General features: G+C 45.7%; 1 protein-coding gene across 2 annotated transcripts in view; it reads right to left on the reverse strand.

The window, feature by feature from the left end:
• Nucleotides 1-523: 523 nt before the first annotated feature.
• neil1 (nei-like DNA glycosylase 1) overlaps nt 524-19719 on the reverse strand; it is a 29229-nt gene continuing 10033 nt past the window's right edge. The window contains exons 5-10 of one of the 2 annotated variants that reach the window (XM_052042626.1): nt 13694-13793; nt 11065-11189; nt 5632-5659; nt 5354-5430; nt 2511-2724; nt 524-902 (exon numbers count right to left, since the gene is read on the reverse strand). In XM_052042626.1, the coding sequence (XP_051898586.1) occupies nt 856-902; nt 2511-2724; nt 5354-5430; nt 5632-5659; nt 11065-11189; nt 13694-13793 (591 nt within the window). In that variant the 3' untranslated portion in view covers nt 524-855. The remainder of the gene's footprint in view (nt 903-2510; nt 2725-5353; nt 5431-5631; nt 5660-11064; nt 11190-13693; nt 13794-19719) is intronic. The other variant, XM_052042627.1, reaches the window with a different exon arrangement.

The raw sequence follows: 19719 nt of genomic DNA on the forward strand, positions 1-19719 counted from the left end.
AAGGAGATGTGTGGGGCAAGTTCTTTACAGGTGTATAGCACGCTTGCCTTCATCCTTCAGGGCATTGAGTACAAGAGTTGGGATGTCATGAATTAGCTCTACAAGATATTGATGGACATGGAATATTGGGTGAAGTTCTGGCTGCTGTACTATAGGAAGGATGTGAGTAAGCTTTTTTGGAAGGGGGAAGAAGATGGAATGACCGGGGTGTGAGGGGTCCTCGATTACGTTGGCTGCTTTCCCGAGGCAGTGGGAAGTGTAGACGGAGTCCATGAAGGGGAGGCTGGTTTTCGTGATGGCTGTGTCCACAACTCTCTGCAACTTCTTGCGGTCTTGGGCAGAGCAGTTGCCCTACCATGCTGAGATGCATCCAGATAAGATGCTTTCTATGATGCATCTGTAAAAATTGGTGAAGTTTATCGGTGACATGCTGAATTTCCTCAGCCAGCTGAGGAACTGGAGGCGCTAGTGTGCTTCCTTGGTGGTATTTGACCATTCATATCAAACACAGAACAAATTCCTTCATTAAAATGTCAGATTTTATTTCAATGGTAAAAACGTTAGACTACAGTTAAAAAGTAGAAAGCACCTAAAAATAATAATTTTGGATTTTTTTCTTATTCGATACATTTCAAATGATCATTTAAAAGGTGCAAGGGAGATGAAGTTTCAGGACAGGTGGGGATTTAATCCAGTAGACACGATAAACCACAGAGCTCCTTAACTGCTTGATGCCACCCTCCTACCACACTACCTGTCCAGAATCCACCTCTTCCTTGCCCGCAGCTTAATAAAGCTGCTTTAATCCAAAGATCCTCTTGGGCTTGTTTCCCAACATTAAAATGGCCCACTTCACTACTTCTTCCTGGATTTCTTGGATTGAGTCTTTGGTGCTTCAGATTCTGTGGATTGAGAGAGAAAGAGAGGAGTAACATCCGAAGCCATACATCATCAGTATAGTACTCCAAGCTTCCCCCCTCCCCAAGAGAGGTGGGGGATATTCCAGAGCAGTGGAGGCAGTGGACTGAAGGGCAGTCTGTCTAACATCCTTCTATAAGGTGGGTAAAGAAGCTGTGGTTCTGAAATAGGCAACAATGTGGACATCAAACTGATTTCATTCTTCCCATTTAATCAATTGTCCACCATCTTGGCTCTGTTGCCCTCTTGCTTGTTTGAGTAGGGTCCGCTCCGAGGATTTGACAGATCAGAGGCAATTTTAAATAGAGGCAGCACATGGATATTGGACCATTGCTTGCTATACATCTTCTATGATTTTCCTTTCTTTAACGGAGCAACAGATGACCAACCAGTTACTGAACAGATCTTCTTGACGCCAATGAAACAAAAGCAGGGATGGATAAATTTATGTAATCTGGTGATCGATAAACGATCCACAATTCCACCCAAAGAGCAGGAATGCTCCCAGTGTCCAACACGGCATGGAATTACATTGGATATCAAGTAATTGAATCGCCAAGGCATAGAAAGCTGATGTAAGTAAATGGGATTAGGATAGATGGGTACAATGGGGGTGATGGGCTGAAGGGCCTGTTTCTGTGCTGTACGAGTCTATGACCCTGAGAAATGGGGCATTCCGTCTTGGCTTAGTGGGAGGTGAAAACACAGGAACATGCAACGGAGGTCACCCTATCCTAGAGATAGACGAGGCCATGGAGTGATCTGGAACCAAGGCTAAGAGTTTTAAAACCGAAGGTCAGTGTTGTTTAGCAACTCCATGAGGCTCGAGCCACCTTGGGAATTTTTAAAGATGATTGTCCACTTTAGGCAAATTTGACCTTTAAGCAAGGGTTAAGATTTAGCGTTCTGGTGTTGACTTGCTGAAATTTTCAATGACAACACAGTCACCTGTCAAAGTACCTGCTGTCTCTGGCTAGGGTTCTGACACAGAATGAGTTACCTGCTGTAGATGGAATGAGTTATAGAGTCATACAGCATGGAGACAGGCCCTTCGGCCCAACTCATCCATGCCAACTGTGTTGCCCAGCAAGCTAGACCCATCTGCCCACGTTTGGCCCATAGCCCTCTAAACCTCTCCCATCCATGTACTTATCTAGATGGCTTTTATATGTTGCTAACGTGCCTGCCTCAACCACTATTTCTGGCAGCTCATTCCAAATACGCACCACCCTTTACGTGAGGAAGCTGCCCTGATGTCCCTTTTAAATCTCTCGCCTCTGATCTTAAACCTACGCCCTCTTGTTTTAGCACTCTCTCCCTGGGAAAAAGACTATGTGCTTTCACCCTGTCTATGCCCCTCATGATCTTCTATCCCTCTATCCAGTCACCCCTCAATCTCCTACATTCCAGGGAATAGAGTCATAGTCTATGCAACCTCTCCTTGTAACTCAGGCCCCCAAGTCCAGGCAACATCCTGGTAAATCTTTTCTGTACTCTTTCTAGTTTAATAACATCTTTCCTATAACCTATGGAGTTAGTTAACTGCGGGATATGTAATGAGATACCTGCTGGACGCAGAATGAACTAGTTACCTGCTGGAGCCTCTGGAAGAGATGAAGATATTCCTACTGACTTCCTCTTGCTGCGCTTGGATCTCCTCTTGGTTTTCTCACCCACCTCCGACATCTCCTCCGCCTGCTTCCCGGCTGCCCTGGTTCCCCGTGGGATCTTCCGGGGAAGATCCTTTGAGACCTCTGGGGATGTCTGCAGCTCTGATTTCCCCTTCCTCTTTCTGGCTGGGTGACCCTATCAACAAATGAAAACCGTATGATGAACAGCTGAGGGCATTGAAGGTTTAGTTCACTGGTGAAAGTATTTTCGAATACTCCAAGGCATTCGTACCCAGGACATCTTGAAGTGCTCTTGGGGAGAATGAATTACACCGCTGCTGTTTATAACAGCGGAAGCACACTAGCCAAACTGCACACAGTGATCTCACAATGTATGTCCTCATTTCCTTCCTTGGCCATGGGTCAAAACTCTACATCGGCCTGAGTACTGGCACTGTGGAAGCACCTTCAACACCTACATGTTCACTTATGTTACCGTGGAGACTGTAAGATATTTATTAGTCACATGTACATCGAAACACACAGTGAAATGCATTGTTTTGCATTACTGAGAGTGTTCTGTGGGCAGCCCGCAAGTGTCGCCACGCTTCCGGCACCAACGTAGCATGCCCTCAACTTCCTAACCCGTACGTCTTTGGAATGTGGGAGGAAACCGGAGCACCCGGAGGAAACCCACGCAGACACGGGGAGAACGTACAAACTCCTTACAGACAGCAGTGGGAATTGAACCCAGGTCGCTGGCGCTGTAAAGCATTATGCTAACGGCTATACTACCGTGCCTACTACCTCAAAGTTCTGTAATTTTTTTCTCCTTTCAATATCTTTTTCAAAATCACAATTGAATTTGCTTCTACCAGGCACTGCATTCCACATTGCACGGTAAGAAAATGTTCCCTCCTGTGGCCTCACTTGCCAATCATCTTAAATCTGCATCCTCTGGTTACTGATCCTTCTGGCGATGGAATTACTTTCTCCCGTACGATCTACACCTCCAGTAAATCTCCTCTTAACTGTCTGTGCTCTTTTATTATTATTCAAGGGATGTGGGTTTCGCGGGCTGAGACAACATTTAATTGCCCATCCCTAGTAAAGTGGGAAGGGGGAGTGGTGTGATAGGGGCCAGTGGGTGATTGGTGGACCCCGGACAGGTGAAGGATGGGCAGATCGAGCCAGGCTGGGGAGGGGGAGGGGTGGAGTTGGGAGACAGAGGCAGGTGGATGTTAGATGGAGGCAAACATGGAACCAGGTAGGGGTGAGGGGAGGGTGAAGGTAGGAGACAGCGAGGTGGGTGATAAGCAAGAACACAAAAGCTACCAGTGTCACAAGAGCTTCTGCAGATGCTGGAATCTGGAGCAACACACACAGTGCTGGAGGAACTCGGCAGGTCAGGCAGCATCCATGGAGGGAAATAAACAGTCAACGTTTCGGGTCAAGACCCTTCATCAGGATTGGGGTGACCACACAAAAGCTACCAACGTGTTGCTCCAGATTCCAGCATTTGCAGTCTCTTGTGTCTCCAACCTGAAACATTCACTCTGTTTCTCTCCCCACAGATGCTGCCTGGTCTGCTGAGATTTTCTACCACTTTCTGCTTTTATTCAGGGTATATGTACTGGAGACCGTGCAGCACAAGTTCACTGGGTTATTCCTGGGAAGTAGGGATTGTACTGTCGAAGGGTTTAGCAGGTTAGGCACCTTATTTGTCTCCCTGCACTTTCTCTGTAAAAGCAACACTATATTCTGCATTTTGTTTTCTTTTTAACTACCTCAATGTACATATGTACGGCATGATCTGTCTGGATGGTATGCAAGCAAAAGCTTTTCACTGTCTCTTGGTACTTGTGACAATAATAAACCAATTACCAATAAGATATCTTATTGAAATGTATAATATTCTAAAGGGCTTTGATAACAGGGGCACTAAGAGGATGATTCCTCTTAGAACAGTCATACAGCATGGATTCAGGCTCTTCAACTCACCCCCACCCATTTACACCAATCCTACACTCGTTCCACTTTATTCTCCCCACTTTCTCAACAACTCGCACCCCCCCCAAGATTCTACAACTCACCGACACACCAGGGGCCAATTAACCTACCAAACCACACGCCTTTGGACGTGGGATGAAACCGGAGCATCCTGTTCGCAACGCGTAACTCCCATCTGAAGCAGTCCTCACGAAAGCAGTGGTGAATTTCCATAGTTCAACACAGGGAGAAGCCATTCAACCTATCGAGTCCATGATGGCATGCAGAGCAATGCCATTCCCCACTAATTTTCCCTGTAACCTCTTCTTCCCATATTCCCAGCTCCACCACCCACTGTTGCCAGGAGCAATTTACAGCGGCCTATTAACCCAGCAATCCACACGTCTTGGGGACATGGGAAGAAACTGGAGCACCTGAGGGAAACCCACCCAGTCACAGAGAGGATATACAAACTCCACGCAGACAGCACCGGAGGTCAGGAACGAACTTGTCCCACTTGAGCAGTGAGGCAGTGGCTCTACTAGCTGCACCACTGTCCCACCAACTCTGGGGGAATCCAGAACTGGGGAGGGCATAGTTTCAGAGTAAGGGACAGATTTTTGGTCCATAGGGGAGTCGTGGACAATGGGGAACTGGAAAGAAATAGAGCTGCCACCAATCAGAGCAACCATGGAAAGTAAAAGACTGCAGATGCTGGAAATCTGATATAAAAACATGCTGGAAACACTCAGCAGGTCAGGCAGCATCTGTGGAGAGAGAAACAGAGTTCACATTACAGGCTGATGACAGCTTCCAGCATCTGATTTTTCACTCACCTCGGGTGTTCCTGTTTGGTTGTCATCCTTATCTGTTGTCTTTTTCCTCCGAGACTTGGCTTTGGGAGTTTTGGAACCTTTCAGGGGGAGAAAAAATGAGTTTGTAGAATACAGATGTAATACTACAGAGGCCAAAATACCTCCAGATCTGCAGGGGATCGTTTATAGTCTCACCAGTCGGTTTAGAACAGCTGAAGTGTGAACTTTTTATTTTAAATAATAATGGTGTAAAACACAAGGGAAACCAAAATCAAACATTAAACTAAAATCATACTTACCTTTCGGAGCCATTGGTCCTGGGTTACCCTGGAATAAAACCAAATACACAACTATGAAATGCAAGGATGAAGAGTATATTCACCTTGAGGGATTTGTAGCTGAGGTTTAAACAATGATGACTGACTCCAAGGATTTAATTATAAAGAGTCATAGAGAGATATAGAACATTACAGCACAGTACAGGCCCTTCAGCCCACGATGTTGTGCCGACATTTTATCCTGCTCTAAGATCTATCTAACCCTTTCCTCCCACATAGCCCTCTATTTCTCTATCATTAATGTGGCTATCTAAGGGTCTCTTAAATGTCCCTAATGTTCCTGCCCCCACAACCTCTGCCAGCAGTGCGTTCCACACACCCACCACTCTCTGTGTGAAAAACTTACCCCTGACATCCCCCTTATACCTTCCTCCAATCACCTTAAAATTATGTCCCTTCGTGTTAGCCATTGTTGCCCTGGGAAAAAGTCTCTGACTGTCCACTCAATCTATGCCCCTTATCACCTTGTGCACCTCTATCAAGTCTCCTCTCATCCTCCTTCTCTCCAAAGAGAAAAGCCCTAACTCGCTCAGCCTATCCTCATAAGACATGCTTTCCGATCCAGGCAGCATCCTGGTAAATCTCTGCACCGATATAGCAAAGAAAAAAGGTCTGCACTGACATCAACCATCCATTTACACTAATGCTAATATTGTGAAAATGGCTATATTTCCTTACAACATTGAAGATGGCCATTCGGCCCACTGAGACACTGCAGGCTCCCTGAGCAATCCCACTCGCCCATTAATTTTTCTCACAATCCTCATCAACTCCCCCACCTAAACACGAAAGCAATTTATGTGGCTAACTAACCTACCGAACCACATGTCTTTGGGATGTGGGAGTAAACTAGAGCACTTGGAGGACACCACAGGGAGAACGTGCAAACTCCACACAGACAGCACCAGAGGTCGGGATTGAACTTAGGTCTGTGGCACTATGAGGCAGCAGCTCTACTCACTGTGCCACTGTTATATTAATGCAATGCCTTTTATAAAAGCTGCCTACCGCTCAGGAGTGGCCCGTCACAAGTGGTTGTACCTCTTATTGCTATGGTAACAGGGTTCTAAAATCCCGACCTGACTGAACCCCTTCTGCAAGGTCTCACTGTGATGGACCACAGAGCAAAGCCCAGACAGCAGCTCAGTGTCCCTGCAGACCTCCCTGAAACAGTGACAGCTCTGAGCAGCCATTTGATAGAACCCAGCCTTAGGAAGGACTCAATCTGAAACTTAGGCTGTCTGATCAGAGGCGTAACGAGGCCATCGAGTTACTGTGAAGATGCTGTAACGGGGGATAAAGAAATGGTTGCGACATTATGCAAATATTTTGCATTCGTGTTCAAAGAAGACAAAATACAAAGCAGAATGAAGGAGAACCAAGAGTCCGATGACGGTGAAGGACCAGAGAAACCATAAGAGAGAAAATGATGACAATGAAGGATAAATTTCCATGACCAGCTGGCTTTCATAGTAGATGGCTTCACCAGAAGTGGTTGGATTGGTTGTAATATTCCAGAAATCTCTGGATTGTGGTGTGGTCCCTGTGGATTTGAAAGTAGAAGATAGGAAATGTTTAGAAGGATATGGGCTAAACACATGCAACTGGGACTAGCTTAGATGGGCACCTTGGTCGGCGTGGACCAGTTGGATCAGAGGGCCTGTTTCCATGCTGCAGGACTCTATATAACACCACAGGCAAGGCAAGACGGAAATGAGCCACCATACATCCTCATCACCATAGGAGTCTGCCTCTAATTAGACCCTGGACTTCCGTTGAGCTTTGTTAGATCAGCGTGGAAGGTCAAGAACAAACACAGTGAGACAGGAATGCTGAGGGGCTTCCTTGTAGACTGAACGGAAAGACTCCATAAAGTGATCCAATATTGTCTCAATAAGACAGCCAGTGCATTTTGCATAAGTACTTCAGATGCACACGTTTTATCATTCACTCTCCAACCCAAAGAAAGTCACTTTCGGCTGTGGTTCGGAGGGTATCACTCTTGCCTCTGAGTCAGAAGGTCATGTCCCACTCCAGAGAAAGAAGCACAAACTCCAGGGTGACTGAGTGGTGCTAGATCAGCCGTCTCCTTGAGTGAAGAGAAACACTCCAGCACTGTGTGCTGTAGAGCAGCAGAGGTTGGATTCTTCCCAGAATCCTGACCAATACTAATCCCAGAACATCAATAGCAAAAATGTTTCAGAAAAATTATATGACTATTCTTTGGAACTTGCTGCTGAAATTTGCATTTCCTACCTGACGAGACTGCAGAGACGAGACTGCAGATGCTGGAATCTGGAGCAAAAAGCAAACTGCTGGAGGAAGTCAGTGGGTTAAACAGCATCTGCAGAGGCAAAGGGATGGTCGACGTTTCGGGTCTTGACCCTGCCTCAGGACTGAGGGTGTGGAGGGAAGGTCACCAGTATAAAGAGGTGAGGAGGAGGGGTGCAACAGGGACTGGTAGGTGAAAAAAAGCACTTCACTGTTTGCAAAGTGTTTTGGGACGTGCTGAGATGGCGTAACGACGAGATAAAATGCAAGCTTTATCCATCGGATGTGACAAAAGTTTAACTAGGATGATAAAAAAAAACAGATAATGCTGGGTATACTCAGCAGGCCAGGCAGCATCTGTGAAGAAAGAAATAGAACTAACGTTTCAGGTCAATGAACTCCTATCCAAGTTCTCTCTCTGAAGGAGGGTTATTCGCCTGAAACATTATCTCTGTTTCTTTCACCACAGATGCTGCTTGATCTGCTGAGTGTTTCCAGCATTTTGTTTTATTGCGGATTTTTGCTTTTCTGTGGCTTGGCAGAGCTGCCATCTCACTTTGTGAATGTGCACAGGGAGCCACACATCAACAGTTCCAACAAGATACAGATATATGGCTTCACCCTTAGGGGGAGAGGATGGTTGGTTGGGTATATCAGCCGTTTTCTCCCAATTTTTATGCTGTTTAAAATACTTGTCCAGTCAAGCAACCAGGATTTGATCCACAGAGGCATTCTATCAACTCACACCACTGACTGAAGCAGGACTTGCATACGTAGCAATATTAGGCTATTTAATCCATCGTGCCTGTTTCACCAGTCACTGATATTGTGGCCGACTGCTGAGGTAAAAGGACCACCCATGATGTCAGTGGATAGAACAGGCACGAGAGCTGAATGAGCTGCTTCTGCTTCTCATCCAGCTCTGTGCATCGGTCAGTGACTAAACAGTGACTACAGCTCCAGTCAATGATTAACCAGCTCGGTGCAGAAACTGCTCACAGTAATTGGGCAGCGCAGTGGTGCAGCTGGTAGGGCTACTGCCTCACAGCTCCAGAGACCCAGGTTCAGTCCTGACCTCCAGTCAGTACAGCAACACTCTTTGCACTACAAAGGATTTTTTTTTGTTCTAATTGTGTTCTTTCTTGTATAATTTATGTTTTTTCTTGTGAATGTTGTGTCTTCAACGCTATGTACCTGTGATGCTGCTGCAAGTAAGTTTTTCCATTGCACCTGTGCGCACATGGACTTGCGCATATAACGGTAAACTCAACTTTGACTTCAACCTTGACTTCTTTTTGGAGCTGCACATTCTCCGTGACTGCGTGGCTTTCCTACGGGGGCTCCGATTTCCTCCCGCATCCCAGATATGTGGGTCGGTAGGTTGACTGGCCCACTGTAAATTGTCGCCAGTGTGTAGGTGATGGGTAGAGTCTGGTTAAGCTGATGAAAATGAGGGGAGAATAAAAGAAATAGAATTAATGTAGGATTAGTGTGAATGGGTGGCTGATGGTTGGCACGGACTTGGTGGGCCGAATGGCCTGCTTCCCTGCTGTATCTCACTATGACTCCAACTATAAGCAGTTTATTTTCAAGTGATATCTATTTAGGAATATATTGAGGAAGGGAGGTCCGTTGCTTCTTCTCGAAATAGTACCGGGGGGGGGGAGCGGAGGGGGGGGGCGTCATGACATAGGTCAGAGATAATAAACCTCATTCTGAAACTGATTCTTTGGTTTAATATTTCATCTGAAACACATCTCCACTGATGAGAATGTGTGGAGGATTAATGCAGATCAGTGTAAATGTGGGGTTGACAGTCAGCCCGGGATGAAGGGCGCAAGGGGCTGTTTCAATGCTTTGGGTCTCCATGCCAATGCAACAAAGTCGGTATTCATGAACAAAGACAGGAATTGCTGGAAATACTCAGCAGGTCAAGCAGCATCTGTGGGGATGCTTTCAGGAGCTTGAAAGCCTGTACGACCAGATGGCAAGAACAGCTTCTCCCCCACTGCTGTCAGACTCCTGAACCAATCACCTTTCACATCTCCATCCCGGTGGTGCTGCCACGTTCTCGGACTCTTAGGTCTACCTCTTCCATTACTGTCACTTTAGCATTTCTTTTTGCACTGCAATCTTTGCATCATTCCATTGTCGCTGTATTTATTGTGTTTATTCTTACCATGTACACTGTTTACTCTGTGAGCTTCATGCGAGCAAGGAATTTCATTGCACCCTGGTGTATATGACAACTAACCTGATCCGAGATGCATAGAATCAATGTCTCAGGTTAATAACCTTTCAGTAATTAGAAAGAAAAGGACAAAAAATAAACAGATATACACGAACAAGAGAAATCCGCAGGGCTCTTTGGGAAAGGGGTGGAGTGGGATTATTTGGAAAGCATATTCAAATAGTTGGTTCTGTGTAATTGGCTATTGGTCACCTCCCTGTGAGTCAAAGTTCATTTTAAACTATATCATGTCTAAACTTGGAAAAAATTAGGAGTGGTACTGTTGATCCTTCACTTAAATTTGAAGATATTTGGAGTCCATTTATTCAATATTTTCACATGATGTAGATCCCCTTTCAATAACTTTCCAACTTGGAGGAACGGACTTGACGACATAATATTGCTCTGTTTCTACTGAGAAATTTTAGCCCTGATTTTTTTTTTCTTTTTTTTTTGTTGTTTGTTTTTTTTTATAGTTTTTTATAGTTTATATTGTTTATAATTTTTTTTATTGATTTGGGTTTTTTTAAAATTTATGTAATAAATCTTTTTCTTTCTTTTATATTATATTCATTTACTAAGAGATCGTTGGATCTACAGTTTTTTTATATTTTATTGTTCTTTATGATTATATATGCTATGATTGTTATCCTGATCTCTCTGTATTACATGTATAAATATTGATGCCATATATCAATCTGTATTAATTTGAAAACTAATAAAAAGATTGAAAAAGAAAGACAAAGTTCATTTTAAATTGTCTTCCTAATTCCACACAGAAAGACACAACCATTAAACATCTGACCTTGTGTTCCTCCCGTAAGATAACGCAAACTACTTGCTCGGACATTCAGGGGACGATGGAAACACAGAGTAAAAGCTGCTCCGATTACCTGGAACCAAATGGTTCTCCCGTTGCTATCCCGTAGTATCTGCATTCCTGCCACATCATAGCAGCGGAGCCACGCTGTGAAAGCAGAGGATTCGTCCGACCGGTCGGAGTTGTAGCCCTCGCCGCCTGTGGTTGGGTAAGATGGATTAGACTGATCCATGAGCACTGATGGAGCGCCATTCCATCGCTCTTCTTCCTCACACAACGGATGCTGGGAATATTCAGCCCTGGGACGCCGGTGAAAGGTCACCATCAGGAAACGTCAACTGTTTCTCTCTCTACAGATGCCGAGTCTTTCGGGATCTCCAGATTTGGTTTCGGGGTTTCTAGCATCCTTAGTACTTGTCCCTCCTTCCACAAGGCTGACGGGATGTGTTGACCCAGAATGCAGATAGAGTCACAGAGTTGTACAATGCGGAAACTGGCCCTTTGGCCCACTGTGTCTATACCGACCATGACTATCCATACTAATCCCACTTGCCTGCATTAATTCCATGTCCCTGCTCATTCAAGTACCTGTGACTGAGAGCGTGAACTGTCCACTGGAGCCCACACCTTGCCAAGACCAATTTTAAATGGTGCAATGCCAAAGGAAAGATTCCAGCTAATCAACAGATACACCCACACTTGCCCTCCACAGACACAGTAAAGTGTTCTGGTGCTCTCACAGTGACCCAGAGGTCAAGAGCTCAAATCTCTTGACTGAAGTACAGCACAAGCACGTGAAATAGATCATGCAATCCCCTGAGCCTTATCTGCCATTCAACAATGGCCAATCTGATCTCTGGCCTCAATTCCATTTCATACCCAACCTGTATAACCCAGAAATCTCTGTGACTTGGCGTCTGAACGTGCTGGGACAGAGAATTCCAAAGCTTCATCACAAGACGAAATCGGATTCCACTGAGGCCGCATTTGGAATACTGTGTTCAGTTTTGGTCACCTTGCTGTAGGAAAGATGGCATGAAACTGGAAAGAGCGCAGAGGAGATTTACAAGGATGTTGCCGGGACCCGAGGGACGGAGTTATGGAGAGAGGTTGAGTGGGTTGGGGCTTTTCTCATTGGTGTGTAGGAGAATGAGGGGTGATCTGATAGAGGTGTATAAAATTATGAGGGGTGTAGATAGGGTGAATGCACTCAGTCTCTTTCCAAGGTTGTGGAATGAAGAACTCGAGGGCATAGGTTTAAGGTGAGAGGGGAGAGATTTAATAGGAACCCAAGGGGCAACTTTTTCACTCAGAGGGTGGTCAGTTATTGAAATGAGCTTCCAGAGGAAGTAGTTGAGGCAGGTCCATTAACAACATTTAAAAGGTACTTGGACAGGTACAGGGATAGGAAAGGTGTAGGGGGATACGGGCCAAATGCCAACAAATGGGACTAGCTTAGATGAGAACCTTGGTCGGGGTGGACCAGATGGGCCGAAGGGCCTGTTTCCGTGCTGTATGACTCTAAAGTGCAGCAAGTTGTGAGTTGATCCCCAATAAGATAGAACTGGACTTAAAACCCTAACTGGTCCCCCTATGCTCCACATCAAAGTTAAACTGCAACATCTAGAAGGCATGACAGGACAACCAAATGGAGTCGAAACCCGATCCGGACCGAGAATTGGTTATCACACCGAAAGACTGGGCATAGATGGAGCCTTCTCATTCAGTATTCACACAGCACTGGAGATGGAGAACAGTAAAACTCTAATAATTGGCACGCTCAGCACTTAGGTGGTGCCAGACCAGCAGATTTTACCGAGTACTGGATCTTAACCCTATTAATACCCCAACATTTTTTTAATTCACACTTTTCTAAGAGGTTACACAGTATTATAATAAATTAGCCAGTGGACATCATGGGACAGTGAACAGTGTAAAAGGAGCACGGGGAACTGCTTAACCCTAATCCTGGTCATTGTAAAGAGAGTGTGGGGAACAGGGGCCCTGCCGAGTTTAAAGGGAGCACAGCAAACATCACCAGAATCTGGAGCAACACACAAAGCGCTTGGAGGAACTCAGTGGGTCAGGCAGCATCCATGGAGGGGAATGGACCGTCAACGTTTCAGGTCGAGACCCTTCATCTGGACTGAAGAAAGAGTGGAGACAGCTGGTATAAAATGGTGGGGGGGAAGGGGTGGAGAAAGAACTGGCCGGCAACAGGTGGATCCAGGTGAGGAGGGGTGATAGGCAGATGGGGAAGGAGGGTGGGAACGATGTTAGAAGCTGGGAGGTGATAGGTGGAAGTGACAAAGGGCTGAAGATGATGGAATCTGATAGGAGAGGGCGGTGGAGCGTGGAATAAATGGAGGGAGGTGGGGAGGGGAACCAGTGAGAGGAGTGTGTGGGTGACGGGCAGACGGAGAGTGAGGGAGGGGCAAGAGATAGGGTGATGGGGGCCAGGTGGATCAGGAGGAGAGAGAAACGAAAAACAAAAGGGAAAAGGGACAGAGGGGGGAGCGGTCACCAGAAGTTTGAGAGTCCCGAGGTTGATGCTACCAGGTTGGAGACTGTCCAGGAGGAATATGAGGTGTTGTTCCTCTAACTTGCACTTAACCTCACCAGAAGCTGGAACATCAGGACTTCCGAATGGATGACTAATGGATTATCGGAATTTTACTGTATAAAGGACAGAAATAACTTACCCAAATTAATGACCTCCATAGGGAGCAAGTGACACAGCTCAAGAATATCAGGATTCTCCAACTTCATCTTTATTTTCTTACTCAGAGTCAACTCAGCTGTCTTGAGAATAAAGAGACGGACAGTCAGTGCTATAGGTCCATATCCACGCATTGGAAGAAAGCTACTGACCTTTAACAACCCTTAGACCCATTTCCTATTTGAGCTCTGCTCCCATCCAACCGTTTGCTCTGTCCCAATCTCACCTCATCTTGCCCCTGGCCCTTCACACAGAGGACTGGCTGACTCTTCCTCTTCCATCATTGCTCTTCCACAGAGCTTCATCCAAGAAACACTGGAAGGGTTCGGCCTTCCTGGACATTGTGCCAGTTTAGTTCAGGAGGCATCACCCAGGAGGTGTTGAGTTCAAGCCCCTCCCCCTCCTGGCTCTGGAGCACATGGTCAAACTCAACTGGCAATTCCCCATTCCAGATTATTTAGCAAATTTAGATTCACCAGCTGCCAAGGTAGAAGCTGAGGTGACCTTGGTTCTCCTGACCAGGACTCTAGGTTCCTAGTCATGTCCCATAACCTGAATACACGATCAGGAAAGTTATTTCAAAGAGAAAAACCCATTGGAGATATCATTCAGCATTCCATACAGGGAAGAATTTAACACCACAGTATCCCTTGCAATGGACTGCACAAAAAACTGGGGATTAAATTCCTCAGAACATGAACACGAGTGATTAAACCATGCAAAGTTCAATGCTGCTGAGGTAATAGAAAGTGTTTTGTCTTTATTTGCTCGTGGGATGTGGTTATAGCTGGCATTTATTGTCCGTCCCTCCATACCACTGGACTGAGGAGTCAATCAAGTTGGTGGGTCCGGAGTCACATGTAACCCAGACTGGGTAAGGACAGTAGATTTCTTTCCTGAAGGATGCCAGTGAACCAGATGAGTATTTACAACAAGCCAGTGGTTTCATGGTTACTGTTACTGAAATTATATTTTTCTTAAAATCCAGATTTATTTAATTATTGTGTTTAACTTACTTCAGCTGTCATGATGGGATTCCAATTCTTGAAGCTGGATCAACAGTTCCAAAACTCTGCCCATTGGTTTAGTAATTTAACCAGTACACTCCCAAACCCCTACTTCACAACATCATAACAAAATATTACATAGAGCCAGCACTGCTACAGAGTTCAATATACCAAAAAAAACCAGCAGCGGCAACTGGCATTGCCCTATCAAAGGCCCTCTTGATTTGCATTGCTGTGGAATATGAGTTATTTCTACAGAGGTGATATACTGTACATAGACCATTACAGAGACCAAACACCAGAGTCCAATCACACAACAACTCGGTACCTCACTTCAAAGTGGCTGATTCTTAAACGCTTTCTGAAACGGACTAGCAAACCACTCGCTTGTATTGTAACTGTTACTTTGAAACAGAGAAAGGAAAGAAGTGGATCTTGTCATTGACTCTGGCCAAGTAAAGGCAATCCCATCTGAACCAACCTTGCAAAATCCTTCCTACAAACATCTAGGGGAATAGTATCCAGATTGGGAGAACTGTCCCATAGACCAGCAGCCCGACAGAGTGCCACTCACAGAATTAAACCTTGTCATGCCAGACTCCTCCATCACAGCTCCTGTGTACATCTTGTCTCTCTGGCGGGACAAGTCTACCAGAGGGGGAGCAGTCCTGGGAGTCCACTGACCCCATCATGTCAAATACTGGCAAGGAATCCTGCTGTTGATTACCACCCATCGACCTCCCTCAGCTGATGACGCGTTCCTTCGAGTACGAAGAGCACAAAACCTAATCTGAATGGAGGGGACCAATGCCCATCACCAAAGGTGACTCGGTAACATGACCATTAGCTGAGTCCTAAAGGACATAGCAGCCAGATTGAGCCTAGGGCAGGTAGCGAGTGAACCAACACAAGGGGTAAACCGAGTGTACCTTGTCTCTAACTGTAGTAGAAGCACTGGGAGAAGTGATGGAGTCAAAGACCTGTTTTAACATCACAGACACACTCCATCATGCTAAATGGGATGGATTCAGAAAATCTGGCAGCTCAAAACTAGGCATCCATGAGACGCAGCATCAGAAATGTCCACCATCGCAATCAGTGACCTCGTGGCCCAACATATCCCCCACCCTACCATTACTATAGGACCAATCTTGGTTCACGATGAGGAGTGCAGGAGGGCTTGCTGGGAGCGGAACCAGGCAGCGTCCGACAACAAGAGCCAGCCTGCTAAGTGCATGTGCTAAACAGCAAGCAATAGATACAGTGACTTCACAACCCAGAGATCTGCTGTCCTACCACATCTGGTCGTGAATGGTGATGGAAAATTTAACAGAAGGCAGCTGATCCAAGAGCATCCCCATCAGCAAGGCCCAGGATGTTAGTGGTAAATACAACGCCGTGGCAATTCGAGGCGATATTCAGACACAGAGGCCAACTGGAGGATCCATCTCGGCTTCCTCCCGAGATCCCCACTGCCACACAAGCCTGAGTCCAGCCAATTCGATTCACTCCACAAGATATCAAGAAACAGCCAAGGCACTGGATACAGCAAAAGCTATGGGGCCCTGTAACAGCCTGGCTGCAGTACTGTAGACTCGCACTCTGGATCTGTCCACACCTCTTGCAAAGCTACTCCAGTACGGTTACAATGGCATCTACCCAAAAGTTTGGAGAATTATCCAGTTACGTCCTGTTGACAAAAAAAAGCAGGACAAATCCAATTCAACTATTAATCGCCCAATCGTCTACTTTCAATTATCAGCTAAGTGAGAGAAGGTGCTGTCAGCAGTGCCAACATAAATAATCTGCTCACTGATGTCCTGCTTGGGTTTCACCAGAACACTTGGCTCCACAACCCATCACAGCCTTGGTCTAAACACGGACCAAAGAGCTGAATTCCAGAGGTGAGGAGAGAGCAACTGCTCTTCACAACCAACATAGAACAGGACAGCACAGGAACAGGCCCTTCGGCCCACAATGTTGTGCCAAACTAATTAAACGCCAAACTAAGCTAATCCCTTCTGTCTACACAATGTCCATATCCCTCCATTCTCTGCAAAATTCATGTGCCTAAGAATTAAAATTGACAACATTAACTTGTTAGATTGTGACCTGCCTCTCATTCACCAGGTTATTAACAGTACATACTGGTGCACATATTTCTTCACATTTATGCTATGTGTTGCTATGGAAAACATTGAACTTGACCATTCAGTCCCTTGATCCTATTCAATTAGATCGGAAGTGATATAAGATATCTTTATTAGTCACATGTACATCAAAACACAGAGTGAAATATATCTTTTTTGCATAGTGTTCTGGGGGACAGCCTACAAGTGTCGCCATGCTTCTGGCGCCAACACAGCATGCCCCACAACTTCCTAACCTGTACGTCTTTGGAATGTGGGAGGAAACCGGAGCACCCGGAGGAACCCACGCAGACACTGGGAAGATGTACAAACTCCTTACAGACAGTGGCCGGATTTGAACCCTGGTCACTGGCGCTGTAAAGCGTTACGCTAACCGCTACACTACCGTGCCTGCCCTTAGAACATAGAACAGTACAGCACAGAACAGGCCCTTGTCCCATGATGTTATGCCAAACTAATTAAGCTAATGATGCCTAATTACACAAATTTCCTTCTGCCTGCACATGGTCCATATTCCTCCATTCTCTGCATATTCATGAGCCTATCTAAGAGCCTCTTAAACACCTCTATTATATCTGCCTCCACCGCCACCCCTGGCAGCGCATTCCAGGCACCCACCATGCTCTGTGTAAAAAAACTTACCCCACACATCCCCTTTGAACTTTTCCCCCCTCACCTTAAATGCATGGCCTCTTATATTAGACATTTCGACCCTAGAAACAAGATACCGGCTGTCTACTCTATGCCTCTCATAATCTTAAAAACATCTATCAGTTCTTGCCTCAGCCACTCCAGATGAAGTTTGTCCAACATTTCTTTATCGTATCCAGGCAGCATTTGACTGTGTGGCATCAAGGAGCCCTGGTCAAACTGAAATCAATGGGAATCAAAGGGAAGACTAGTAGTATCATCCAGTTGTGAACAGTGGTAGACAATTAAACAACTCACTGGAGTCAGTGGCTCCACAAATATCCCCATTCTTAACAATGGGGAACCCAGCACATAAGATTTCTTTATTAGTCACATGTACATCGAAACACACAGTGAAATGCATCTTTTGCGTAGAGTGTTCTGGGGGCAGCCCGCAAATGTCGCCATGCTTCCGGTGCCAATATAGCATGCCCACAACTTCCTAACATGCACGTCTTTGGAATGTGGGAAGAAACTGGAGCACCCGGAGGAAACCCACGAAGACACTGGGAGAACGTACAAACTCCTTACAGACAGTGGCCGGAATTGAACCGGGGTCGCTGGCGCTGTAATAGCGTTACACTAACCGCTACACTACTGTACCTGCCCCTACACTACTGTGCAAAGGGGAAGCTAAAGCATATGCAAGGATCTGAGGTGCCAAGCGAATTATACATCTCAGCCTCCTCCTGCGTCTGCAAATCTGATTCTATGCCATGAATGCAAATCAGAGCAATTAAATACTTCATATTTTGTTCTCTGCACAGCTTCAACCAACACCTTATAACTTCTCTTCATTATGTTTGTCCCCCAGGGAAGGCAAAGTTTTAACATTTAGGGTTGCCCACAAGATGGAAATGAGGAGAAAGTTCTCCTCTCCAGAGGGAGGTGAATCCTTGAATTCTCTTGGCCAGAGAGCTGTGGAACTGGAGTCACTGAATAGATTCAAGCCCAAGATAAGATTGCTGGTCTACGGTGGAATCAAAAGTTATGGGGAACAGGCAGGAAGTTAGCCGATCCGATCAGCCAAGTTCAAGTTTGTTGTTGTTATAGGCATATATACCCAGGGTATAAATGCCATGAAAATTAGCTTTTTGCAGCAGCAGCACAGTACAGTACAAGGCGAGGACAAACATGAGTTAAATTATGTATAATTTAAGTTTATGTTAACTCACGGTAGCGTAGCGGTTAGTGTGACGCTATTACAATGCCAGCAACCCGGGGTTCAATTCCCACTGCTGTCTGTTAAGGAGTTTGTACGTTTTCCCCATGTGTCTGCGTGGGTTTCCTCTGGGTGCCCCGGCTTCCCCCCACGTTCCAAAGACGTAAGGGTTAGGAGCTGTGGGCATGCTATGCTGGCGCCCGAAGTGTGGCGACACTTGCGGGCTGCCCCCAGCCACATTCTCAGTAACGCAAAAAGACGTATTTCACTGTGTGTTTCGATGTACCTGTGACTAATAAATAAATATCTTATATCTTACTTAAATGTGTACAAAGTAAACATAATGACACTAATGAAAGATTGAGAGAGGAGAGGAAAACAATTATTGCGAGATAATAGGGTTTTTTAAGTCGGTTCAAGAACCTGATGGCAGTGGGGAAGAAGCTGTTGTTGAACCCTGAGGTGTGGGTCTTCAGGCTCCTGTACCTCCTGCCTGATGGCAGCATTGTAAAGACGGCAATGGCTCGGATGATGGGTGCTGCCTTCCTGAGACATCGCCTCTTGTAGATGTCCTTGATAGTGGGGAGAGCTGTATCTGTGGTGGAACTGGCTGAGTCTCCTGAATGGTGCTCTTGAATGGCAGAGCAGGCTCAAAGAACCCGCTTGATGTTCTGTCATGATAGGAACTCCTCAATACTTTATTACAATGTTTTTTACACTAATTTTTTCCAATTTATGATACTTCTTCTCCTTCTCAATTCTGCTTTATATTGGAAATAGTTAAAAAATAAATTGCTTGTAAACAGTTTTGCCACATGAAAGCAGCGCCACATGACACTCCACATTCTTTGTCTCTGGAGTTTTGCCTGAGGCTACAAATCTTCAAGAAGTTTTATGGCTGTCGGACAGAGCTGTGCATGCCCACTGCTTGCAGAGAGCGAACAGGCATCGGGGCATTCCATGCAAGCAGGAATGTCACGGAAACATCATCACCTAGTCC

Source organism: Pristis pectinata, chromosome 32 (assembly GCF_009764475.1).
Source record: "Pristis pectinata isolate sPriPec2 chromosome 32, sPriPec2.1.pri, whole genome shotgun sequence".
NCBI classification, from domain to species: domain Eukaryota; kingdom Metazoa; phylum Chordata; class Chondrichthyes; order Rhinopristiformes; family Pristidae; genus Pristis; species Pristis pectinata.